Raw genomic sequence first — 11,836 nt, forward strand, 5'->3', positions numbered from 1 at the left:
ACGTTACTGCTGTTTACTGCCTTTTGTACTATTATTTATCGCTAGTGAACATACCTTACCTACATATTTCAGTTGCTGTTATGAAAAATAATATAAATTATGTATATGCTTCACATATTATTATGAATAACTCGTGAGATATCCAGGGTTAGAAATGTCACTAATTTTAATATAATTACTTAGATATCTATTCTGTGCTATCATGGATGCGCCAGAGTCGATTGCTTAATGAAATTGGTCTATTTTCTTCGTTAGGCAAATAATCATATTAGAACCAGAAGAGCTTGTGGGAGTTACAGGCTATCGGCCTATGTTATTGTAAAATAATAATTAAGTATGTATTCTGAATACAAGTGATTTTCTAGTAAGTTATAATTGTACAGAAAGTTAAACGATACATAAGTAACTACCTACTTTTAAGACCCGAATAATAATACAATGTTTGATATTTATAGACTAGGATCTCATTTAAAAACAATATAAAAATCTTAATAACGTTTATTTCATGAATACAAAAATATACATACATAGGTAGGTAATTCTCTTTTGAATTGATTTATTTTTCCACAATATAAGAATCTAGTTTTGCTTTGGTAAGGAGTAAGAGAGCTAATTGCATATTTATTAAGAAATATTATAAATTCTACATCAAAGTTTGGCACAGAAGCTATGTTAATAAGTTAGCGAAAGATAGCAGAAAGAATTTGATTTTGATTTTTTAAGATAGAAGCAAGGCATAAGTATAAGAAATTCGACAGTATAGAAAGCTTTATAAAAAATATCATCTAAAAATATATTGAAGCTAATATCGTATTAATTATCTACATCAAATGTCTATCTGTGTTAGGTAAGTAAAATATAATAAAATATTATGACAATTTAATACATCTGCTTATAATCTAGTTTGAAATTCATTAAAGTCTATGCCCCGACTCAAGTACCATAGACGCAGCGCTAGTGTCTTTGCCATTCAGTAATTCCTAATTACAAGCAAAAATAAGTAAGTATTTTTACAATTTTTCCGCGGGACAGAGTCGTGGTTGGTAGACCCTACTATCTGCAGATTTCTATAAATAATCTATCCGCAATTCAATCTCTATTCGCAAAACAATGGATAGGTCAGTTATAGAAATCCACTGTTAACCTACTAATGACTCGATGCGATTGGCATGTGACATACAAGGCACTAAAGAAATGTCTTACTAACGGCCATTTTCATCGACAACATAAACGACCGTTTTTCTTAAAACAACTGTTTACTTTGAAAATTCAACGAGACAATTATAATAAACTGCGTTTTATGTTGTTGGTGAACTTGGGTTTAAGTTAATGTAGTTCTCAGAGGCCAGCTAGACCAGCATCAGCCAGTCGAACAGGCTGGGTTTCGCCCTTCCTTCTCCACAACCGACCATCTGTTTACGCTCAACCAAATAATAGAAAAATATAACGAATACCATAAACCGTTATACCTGGCTTTTGTGGATTACTCTAAGGCTTTTGACAGTCTCAAACACACAGCGATCTTTACATCTTTACGCTCGCAAGAAGTGAATGAGACCTATATAAAGCTTTTGGAGTTAGTCTACAGAGCCAGCACAGCTTCAATTAAACTACTTTCCCCTGGCCCACCATTTCACATAGAAAAAGGCGTAAAACAGGGTGATCCGCTCTCCCCTAATCTGTTTACCTGTACATTGGAGGAAGTCTTCAGAAAACTCACTGTGCCGTGGACATCTAAAGGCATCGTCATCGGTAGCAAAAGACTGACCAACTTGCGTTTTGCTGACGACATCGTTCTTTTTGCGTCTACATCAGCAGAGCTCCAACAAATGCTCCAAGATCTGAGCAGGGCAAGCCTGGAGGTTGGACTTCAAATGAACATGAGCAAGACACACACAATGACCAACAGCACGAAACGTAGGGTCGAGGTAGATGGGCAAGCTCTACACTATGTCGACGAGTACATCTACTTGGGCCAGTTAGTTTCTTTCGATAACAGGCAAGAGAAGGAAATAGATCGCCGACTCGAGAATGCCTGGAAAAGCTACTGGTCCATGAAACAATACATGAAAGGGGACCTTCCACTTTCACTCAAGCGAAAGTTAGTCGACATGTGTATCTTGCCCGTCCTAACCTACGGTGCGCAAACCTGGTCTCTCACCGAGTGTCAGAAGTCCAGGCTCAAGGTTTGCCAAAGGGCAATGGAACGTAGCCTTTTAGGTATTAAACGGACCGATCGCATACGGAATACCGTGATACGTTCCAGAACAGGAGTCGCTGATGTAGGCCAAAAGGCGGCGACATTAAAATGGAACTGGGCCGGACACGTCAGCCGAATGCATCCGGAGAGATGGGCCACTATTATCACCCAGTGGACACCTCAGGATGGACACCGCAGGCGGGGTAGGCCCCGGAAGAGATGGCGTGACGAACTAGACGCCTATCGTCCGGATTGGTGGACACGGTCGAAAGATCGGGAAGAGTGGAAGCGAGATGGGGAGGCCTTTGCCCAGCAGTGGGACACTACAGGCTAGATATAATAATATATAATATAATATAATATAATAAGTTCTCAGAAAGCATAATGGCGGTTTGCGACTAACTTCAGAGCACAGAACGCGCATGTGAATAAAAATGGTTTCTGCGCAACGTTCCGATTTCACCATAAGCTTGGGGAGAACTATAAAAATACAAATTTAACAAACATTTTTAAATAATTAATAAAAATTTCTTGGAAGAATTTTAGAAGTAACGAATGACATTGGGAAGAGTGACAATTTTGAATTTAAGGACAAAATTTCATATTATGCTGGGAAAATCTATAAGTAGTTGTTGTTAAGCTTGGTTCGCAGACTCAAGCAAATTTACTATTGGACGGCATAATCAATTTTCTATAGAAGGCTAAACTACAAACTGGTAACTAATATAGGTACACTATTTATCCTAATTTAAGCCCCAGATTTTTTCACACATTCAATTAAATAAAATTGATTTTAAATAAAACTTATTGCACTGGATTAAGTACATGGAGATAAAACACAACCTTAAATAATACAAAGAAAGATTTAAAAATAAAACAGTGCTACAAAAAAACAGGATACCGTAAAATATACAGAATATTTAACATATTTTGTACTAGAATTGAAGGGAATAGAGCAACTGTTAACAATAAAAAACTATGTTTAAACATGGAGAAAAAAATGACTAGCGGAGGTGCCATAATGGAAAATCTCTTAAGAAAGTAGCGCGCCAAAATGCGGGGGACGAGGAAAGTTACTGTTTTCGCCCTTATACGCCTTCTATGGAACCAACCATTTCTTGTAATACCAAAAATCGTTGACAGATGTTTCAAAGAACACGAACACCTTGTTAGTTCACTCGTAACTGATCGTTTTGGTCTTTCCCTCTGTTTGAACTTGACCTAGAAGATGGAGCCTGACCTACCAGCATTATGGCATCTCCGCTTATCTTTCCTTACTCCATGGTTTTTACATAAGAATTTGACAATATTTCTTTATCAAATTCTTAACTAAAATTACAATGTAAACCACTGTACCCAGTTAACAAACTTGTATAACTGTACCAGTTGCCTATTAGGGGGTTGTTCCCGAGCCGGGTACATAATTTCTTTAGAAACAACACAGTTTGTTATCAACCCATTGATTTCATGTTCACCCTCGCACTCCATCACATTCATTTGTTTATCAAAGCATATACGAAGTTCCATTAAGTACTGGATTCCATCTTCGAATTCGCATGCTATGAAGGGCCGGATACCCAGTTTTGAAACTATGGCCTTGTTGATATCTTGAGCGTTTAAACCTGTAGTGTTTGAAGGTAATATGTTGGCAGCACTGAGCATATCATTCATGTGGTATTTGTTGAGTAATTCTATGCCTTTGCTGAAGTATTTCAGTTGGCTGTTGAGTGCTTCTAAGCTGGCAGCACAGGTGCCATGTTTGTTCCATTCGTGAGCCCATAGATTGTAGAGTGCAGTTTCTGGAATTGTATAAAAATAATAAAATAATAAATAATAAAAAGCCGAATCGCGTAAGAAGGGTTCAATATTATCAATAAAAAATTATAGTTTAAAAACGAATAAAACACGCTAGTCATGTATTGTCATCAGAACTCAGTGTGTGCATTTTTTTTATCCTAATTGAAGACCGGAAAGTGGGTCAAATTAAGATTTTCTTATATACATAGTTACAAGTGTAGCTAATATAAGCATGCAAAAAAATTGTTTGTAACTAACATATTCATTTTATTCTAGTTTTCAGTATTTAATTTACAATAGCAACTTCTAGCTATCAAGATTCTGGAGATACAGCCAGGTGATATACGGACAACAAAGTGTTAGTAATCTTAATGTAATGTATGTAAAGTTAAACTCAATATATAAACTGTACATACAATGTTTAATACATATTTCTTTGTAACTGAAATAATAAATCCTACATGGTTTGATGTTGCTTAGTTTCCTTGTACAACAATTTCCTTGAGATAAGTGTTGACTGTTGACTTAAAGCTGACCTCAGATGACTAACAGACAGATAACAGTTACATTGATTTAGTTAGTTATGTTGTTTATTATGTTATGTTGAAATCAATTCCAAATACTGACTGAATTAGTCAAATACTTGGAATTAATTTGTTGTTGTTTTAATTTTTTGTGTCATTTTACTGAGTATTTCAACTACGACGTCAAAAAGTTGAGAAAATGGTTAATGATGGTTTAGAATTGTTTACAATTCATATTAGCTTGGTGTTATATGGTATCAGGATTTAGAGCAGAAGACCTTGTTAGAAATTATCAGCCTTTTAGGCGTGCCCCGCAGGTCCAAACGTGTCTTGGGGGAACAACTTCCCACACCTAGATAAAAAGTCCCCTTTGTCCTTTCTCAGGTTCTAGACAACCAACTTTAATTTGAATTTCATTAGCTTTACTTTGCATGGCAGTCGGACAGAAAGTTACTTTTGCTTAGAAAGGATAAAACCAAAAGTTAATATTCAATTATCTTTTCAATAAGATACTAATGCATTGTAAACAGATACATCAGAGATAATAAGTCATAATGTAAAAAAAATATATACCTTAATATTTATATATTTACATAGTACACAATGCAGCTGGTACAACAAGTTATGTGAATGGCATTTAAACATACAAAAGTAGGTTGCTTACTTGTGCAATAATTTACTTATTGCATGTGTGTTTAAAAGAAAAACTTGTTAGTTTGTTAAGCAGTAATATAATAAATTGTAATTAATAAATTGTTTTTTTTTTTTTTTTGTTTGAACCCTCTGAAGGCTATACTTTATTCCAGTATGGGCAGTAGTTCTGACTGGACATGGTGAAACCAAGGAAAAAGGGCTAGTTTAAAATAAAGTTTACTATTTGAATTATTGCATACTATGAGGTGACATTAAATATTGGTGATGGATACTGGCCATCTGTACTGAGCTGAAGATGGAATAAAAGTAGTATGGCATGAAAGTAAAATCCTCAATAATTACCTTTCTCAATATTAGTCCAAGCTTCCTCCAATTCATTTTCAATAGGTCTAATCTGTTCAACATCAAATAGCCAAGTGTTATTGCAGTTAAAAGGCCCTTTAGTTCCTTTCTTAGTTGGCCATATTCCATGAATAGTCCAGGAGTCAGGCTTCTTAGGAAATACACAATGGTGATGAGGCTTTTTATGCGTCCAAACTTTGCACATAGAACTAGGCCATTGCTGAGTGAACATCAAGAAATCCCAGTCATTGGCAGCAGGCATTCGCGCAGCCAGCTGCCTATATAATCTGGACATGTGATTTTCTTTGTGCTGATGAGCATAATCGAAACTGGAAAAACATGAAGGTTAAATGTAGGCTATACGGGAATTACCTTCGCTAATTTACGTATGTGTTTATTAAACAACAAACTCACCATAAATAAAGTATCAACACTGAAATAAGGCTCTTGCTACACATTGTTACTTCTCTTATCAAGTGGCCTACTTAAATTTTGATTTTTTGTTTGACACCATTAAATACGCACGAAAATAGAGAATAATTTTCTCATTTCTATGCGTTCCGCTGTGTTCGCCTTCGCAGTCTTCGAGAATTGTCAACAATTCATTTCAATGTCACTAATGTCAAGTCAAAAATGTTGACTTTTTAGCTTACGTTCGGAAACATTAATTATATTATTTTCGATACGATAACTGTTTTTTATTTGGTTTATTAAATAACTATTAAATTGTATGGATGGTTTACATTATAGAAGTAACTAAAGTTTACTGAAATAGACAATAATGTACTTCATAATTCTACTTTTGAAAAATCTATTCTTGTTTGTCGTAATTGTAACAGATGGCGTTAGTTTGTAGATAGCCGCTTGTGTTTCTTCTTCAGACAGAATCCAGCGGGTTTTAAGAATTCATCTCCCAACGGAAATTCTATTACCACCTCATACCAAGTCCAAAATAGATACTGTAGGTAAATAGGTATTGTAGGTAGGTACTAGTTTCTTAGAGGACATTAAAAAATATTTTAGTAGGTATCGGGTTATTAACCGCACTCGGCATTACTCGAGGAAGGGGACATCTTCAAGGCATCAAGACGTATTTGCTAGTTTTCGTATCCGCACCTTCAAGCAGGTGCAAGCAACTACATTAAGGCTAATAAATGGCCATCCTGACATAATCTTTACAATATGCAACCAAGGCGAGAGCGGCGGCTTTGCATCGTGAAGAGCTTAGAGTTTAATAATACTTATAAATTAAGGCACAGATTTGAGTAAAAAATTAAGTTAAAATGTAGGAGCCTAGGAGCACTTCCTCATTCGTAGTATTATCGTGTCCCTCGGCCAAGCGAGCGGTGACCCAAGCTTTTTTCGCAATACCGTTCTCATGTAACCTCATTCTGCGTTTTTCTTCCCGTCATTCGGTCCGATGCACCAATGAAAAAACCGATCGCGTGTTTTACGATACGGTGAGTAAGTATGGCCATATTACCACAGATGCATTATGGAGCTTGGTATGATCGCAATTAGTGGCGCGCGCCATTCGACGGACGGCTGTGGCGAGCTAACTATACTGGGTTGCCAGGTGTCAATGTGAAACCTGTTAGGATTTTATATTATGTAGATTAAAAATGCTTTTAAGATTGTTAAGGATTTTATAGAGCTATAATTACTTGATTTGCTGTGTCGATCAGATGTGTCTGCAATTAGAATTTTACTCACGAGAACCCACCTTTGTTTCTTCTGGAGGCCTTTACGTAGTTACTCTTTCGAACAATCCCGTAGCATCAGGAGACACCAAGAGATGGAATTGTTAAGGGTATCTAGGTATGTAAATAAATGCACAACATAGGTACCTACACTAAATTTTTCCAACTTTCAGTAGACTTATTTATAAACACCCCACATTCTAGGAAGTCATTCTAATCGGGCAACACTACAAATATCCTAGACAAGATGATTTAAAAAAGTAACAAATGCATTCTAGTCAACAATTATTTTCATTTGTAACACACAACAGTAGCTGAACACGAAGAAGGCGGATTGTTACCGTTTTTTTTTTGTAAATTTAACATTTTTCTTCATGAAATTGCAGTTTTCGCATCTAACACCTTTGTACGAATCTGATGTTAGGAGAAAATAGGAATCGGTTGTTTATCTTTGATCTAATAATGAACATACCAATTTAAACTTATTTTTGATAGTAATAAAAAAGCACACAACAATGGGCTTTGTTGTTGCTCTTAATGATAACCACTTGGAGCATAACTGGGACCTGGGTTCAATTTGCTGGCTGAGTTATTTAAACAGTTAGGTACTAGGTACTTACTCTTTGTTATTTTATGCAGACTGGAATAAACTGGAACTTGGGAAAACTCTTATTTATATGAAAAAAAAAAACCCGAGAGAACATTGTAGAGTTCCAACGTTTTTCTCATGGTAATTAATTCTAGCTACATAAATCTAAAACAGTAGGTAGGTAGTCTAGTCCTTCTAATATTCAATGGTCCTAGCCTAGCTAAGCCGTGTCATGCAAAACGTCCATAGACTATTTTAACTAACTTTCCAAACCCAACTAATCAATGCACTCAATATCTAAAAAAGAATTCTTTCGATTCGCTCACGTTAGCCGTCGAGATAAATTAATGTTTAGGGCACCTTGCGGGCTCAATGTCATCAGTTCGTCGACTCGCCTGGATGCCCGTGACCCTTACAAGATAAATGCCTACCTATACCTACGGATGATGCACCTACGCAGTTCCGAACGATTCCAACGACAATTTTTCAATAAAACTCCATGTTTCTGCGTAGTTCACATCGATTTGTTGATGTTTATTCAATGGTTGTTGTTTTGATTTAGTCTCTGGTTAGTTGTTTTTTTTTTGTTTTTAGTTTCTGTCTTGGTAAGGGAAAGGAGATCCTTTTGTTTTGGGTGGGAGAAGAGTAAATAACAGAAGAATTTACTTTGGACAATTTTGCAGTGTTTACCTACCTTATACATATACATATATGGGTAACTAAACTAGGTAACTGCAAGATGCAGTATTAATTCTTGCAGTAAAATATTAGCTAAAGACAAAGACAGTAGCCAGGCTAGCTAAATAGGGACAGTTAGTTTTGTCCGTGTACCGAATATTATCAATACTGGATAAAAAATACATACAGATATACCTACATAGCATTACCCATATCAAGATTAATACATTAGCCTTAAGGGGTAATCTCGGCGGAATGTGTGAGCGGGTGCGACGACCCTATCACCTAAAGGGTCAGATATCGAGAGAAGACTTGGCCTTGCCAGTATAGACCACATAAAAGGGTTTTATAGGCGAATAATGCAAAAACAATTGCGAAAACATGCTGTTGTTCTAGCTCTATTCTTAGTTTGATTGTTCAAAATGTGTGTGGCCTGCTGGAATGTTCAACAATAGCTGCTTCTCTGGAAAGCAAAGAGTGGTTGAAGAAAATATACGGGTTTTACTCAGACCGATATCTCTACGGAAGTTCAAGTTAAACAGAACCCTATAAAAAACAGGGTAAGTACTAGAAAGGAGATGGCCAAATTTTCATAGAAAAAAAACCCAGAATCGACAGCAATGAAATGGTTACCAATAGGTTCTTTATGATAGACCTTTGATGGTGCCAAAAAATCCAGACTGAAATCCATGGGGTATAGGAGCTATTTCATATTATCGCAAAAATAGGTTATGTTGAATATATGTTGATTTTAAAGATTATTAACATCAAGGGACATAAAAAAGCAAAGTAAACTAACATTATACAAGCCACTAGTAATAACAACATAGTTTCACAGTTGGCCTGGTGATTAAAAGGTCTTGTATTTAACCACTCCAGATACGATTAAGCACCAACCTTACCTACTTGGAGAGGTTTCGCAGTTATATGCAACCTTCACAACTGGCTATGAAATGTTTTTGGAGAAATTGTCTTTGAAAATCGCGCCATGTGACATTGTCAAATATAACAAATGACTTAGCAATGCAAAACGGGCCAATCACGAGTCTGCATTCAACTTCTAACGAACATCAAACAGCAAAAGTAAACTTTTTGGTGAACTAAATTCTTGATCGAAAAAACGTAAAGAGAACCCCATGGTTTTTAGATGATTTGAAATACTTTTTAAAATCCACAAATTATACTGAATCCAATCATACATATGACGTTCCTGTCGACTCTGGGTTTTTTTTTGGCCATCTCCTTTAAAGGCAGGTCCAATGGGGGAGAACTTCTTGCCCTCAACTATCTCTAACCTACTGAGTGCACTGAAATGTCATGAAAACGTCTTAGAAAAAATATGATTTCTCTCCAGATGCATACCCATCAAGAAACCATAAGAAAACAGAAAATAAACACCACGCCGCCAGACCATAGCTGCTCTCAATTACTTTTATTATTATTACCACTCAAAGATAAATAATAATTATAGCAACATTAAACTGAATAAAAGAAAAAGCTTATAATTATGGCTATTTTTACATTTAATTTATAATACCATAAAATAACTACTTCTGCTGTAGATACTGCATTTTATTAGAATATGTGCAGTTTATGTTAATTAGAAATCGTTATTCTCCGGACAGTTTCAACGGTATCTTATGGTCATTCAGTTATGTAAAAAATATATTATGAAGGTACGTAATTGATTACTTACTTTAATGGAGAAGATACATCATGTCACCCGTTTAAGAGAATTGAGCTTTTCAGAGCTGGCATTTGGCTTCTTGGTTCTAAAGACTACTGAAAAAGCTGTTCTCATTCATGTTCTCATGAAGAGCTCTCCAGTGCTGTAACTGGGTAACTAGCTGTTACCTACCATGTTGCTTAGCCCTCTTATAATTCTACCTACCATGCGTAAGGACAAGTTTTTTGAACCATCCCGCAGATCTCTGATGCATAGGGGTTAAGCCATAGTCAGGAACGCGACACTTTTCACACTGACTATGAGATGACCTCCTTACAATTTACAAACTAGGTCATCATACAAAAACATACTAAAAGCTTTGAGCAAGTTAGCTTTAAGCTTGAATCTCATAAGGTTTTTCTTACCAATTTTAGTTGCTGCCATTCCTAAATCAAACCAAATTAATAAAATTTACTGCACTTACACTTAACTACCAGTACTACACCACAATCTAGTTTCAACCATAAATTATACAGCACAACACCTGACGGGAATGTTGAAACTACCCTTCAAATTGCTCTCTCGCTAGATCATTTTACAAACCGGCCATTGCTCTCGATCGCATTAAAAATTAATGCATTATAGCAAAAAATGGTGATCGCGCGTGCGTTTCCGGACGGTATGCGGGTGCAAAAACTGCGCGCGCGCCGCTTGCTGCGGCGTGACGCGTTTTTCTTATTAATTAATGCTGTAAAGTGCGATGGGCACGCAAACGTCTTTGCTTTACAGGCAATTCACACTTGGGAGCTAGATCTGGAATCGTGAACCTTTATTGACTAACGTACGTCATTAAAAAACAACTAGGTAGATATAGCAAAGAGTGAATTTACTGAACTTGTGAGCAACTTAACTTCTGGACTAGCGTTCGTTCCATTTTCTGTTTAAATACGAAGGTAATATACTTAATATTATCTACTGTACCTAGTCAGATTTGAATCAACTGCTACGTAGCTAGTTTTTAATATCCTATTCCTATCTCATGCTTTTCAAAATAAGGTACCTACACCAGAGAAAAAAATAATGGGTTATATAGAAAGATGAACAGCTTACGAAGGTGATCAAAATAAGTACAAATCAAGAACAAACATATCATGTAACTAAATGAATTAATGAACATTCGATTTAAAAAATGTAAAATATATTTTTTTATTTGCATCCGGATAGTGTGCACGCTACTTTAGAAGCGGCAAATGGTACACATCGCTCAAACAAAAGAAAGCTAAACTTAATAGTATTGTTTATTATCTGTGCTATTTATTTTATTGATGCGAAACAAGAAAATAATTAAATAACGGATATTGACGTACTTACAAAGAGTATTAAGCAAATAGAACATTCTAAACATGCTTTTATTAGGTCGACCTGATATATTATGATAATGTCCTCCTAGCCGATTATCGGCTACGGCGGCTGTTTTCATGTAAGGAGATTAGCCAGTTGCGTAGGACATATTATAGTGCACAAGCATTTGAGCAGACACAGATGCACTCACTATTCCTTCACTCTCATAGCACGATGGGACGGCAATCCGACACGACCGGAGAGAGATTAGGCGCAGGACCGACATTTACCTGAATATAACTATGTAATAGAATCTAAGGAAACTCTTTTAACCATCTTCTAAGG

The 11,836-nt window shown here is 36.0% G+C and overlaps 1 protein-coding gene across 1 annotated transcript; it reads right to left on the minus strand.

Moving 5' to 3' along the window:
- Positions 1-2,400: 2,400 nt before the first annotated feature.
- LOC110379141 (ribonuclease Oy) lies at positions 2,401-6,090 on the minus strand. Its single transcript, XM_021338662.3, has 3 exons — positions 5,932-6,090; positions 5,518-5,846; positions 2,401-3,999 (listed from the first exon to the last, which is right to left on the minus strand). Exons 1-3 carry the CDS (start codon positions 5,973-5,975, stop codon positions 3,536-3,538), a joined length of 837 nt encoding a protein of 278 aa, XP_021194337.3. The 5' UTR covers positions 5,976-6,090; the 3' UTR covers positions 2,401-3,535.
- Between the last annotated feature and the right edge of the window lie 5,746 nt (positions 6,091-11,836).

The sequence above is a fragment of the Helicoverpa armigera genome, chromosome 13 (genome assembly GCF_030705265.1).
Source record: "Helicoverpa armigera isolate CAAS_96S chromosome 13, ASM3070526v1, whole genome shotgun sequence".
NCBI classification, from domain to species: Eukaryota; Metazoa; Arthropoda; class Insecta; order Lepidoptera; family Noctuidae; genus Helicoverpa; species Helicoverpa armigera.

Bases quoted from the DNA above. Each gene is read 5' to 3' on its own strand.
- LOC110379141 (XM_021338662.3), bottom strand. From the start codon at position 5,975: ATGTGTAGCAAGAGCCTTATTTCAGTGTTGATACTTTATTTATG. The intron at 5,847-5,931 runs GTGAGTTTGTTG...ATGTTTTTCCAG, and splicing joins GTGTTGATACTTTATTTATG to TTTCGATTATGCTCATCAGC. The intron at 4,000-5,517 runs GTAATTATTGAG...ATACAATTCCAG, and splicing joins TTGGACTAATATTGAGAAAG to AAACTGCACTCTACAATCTA.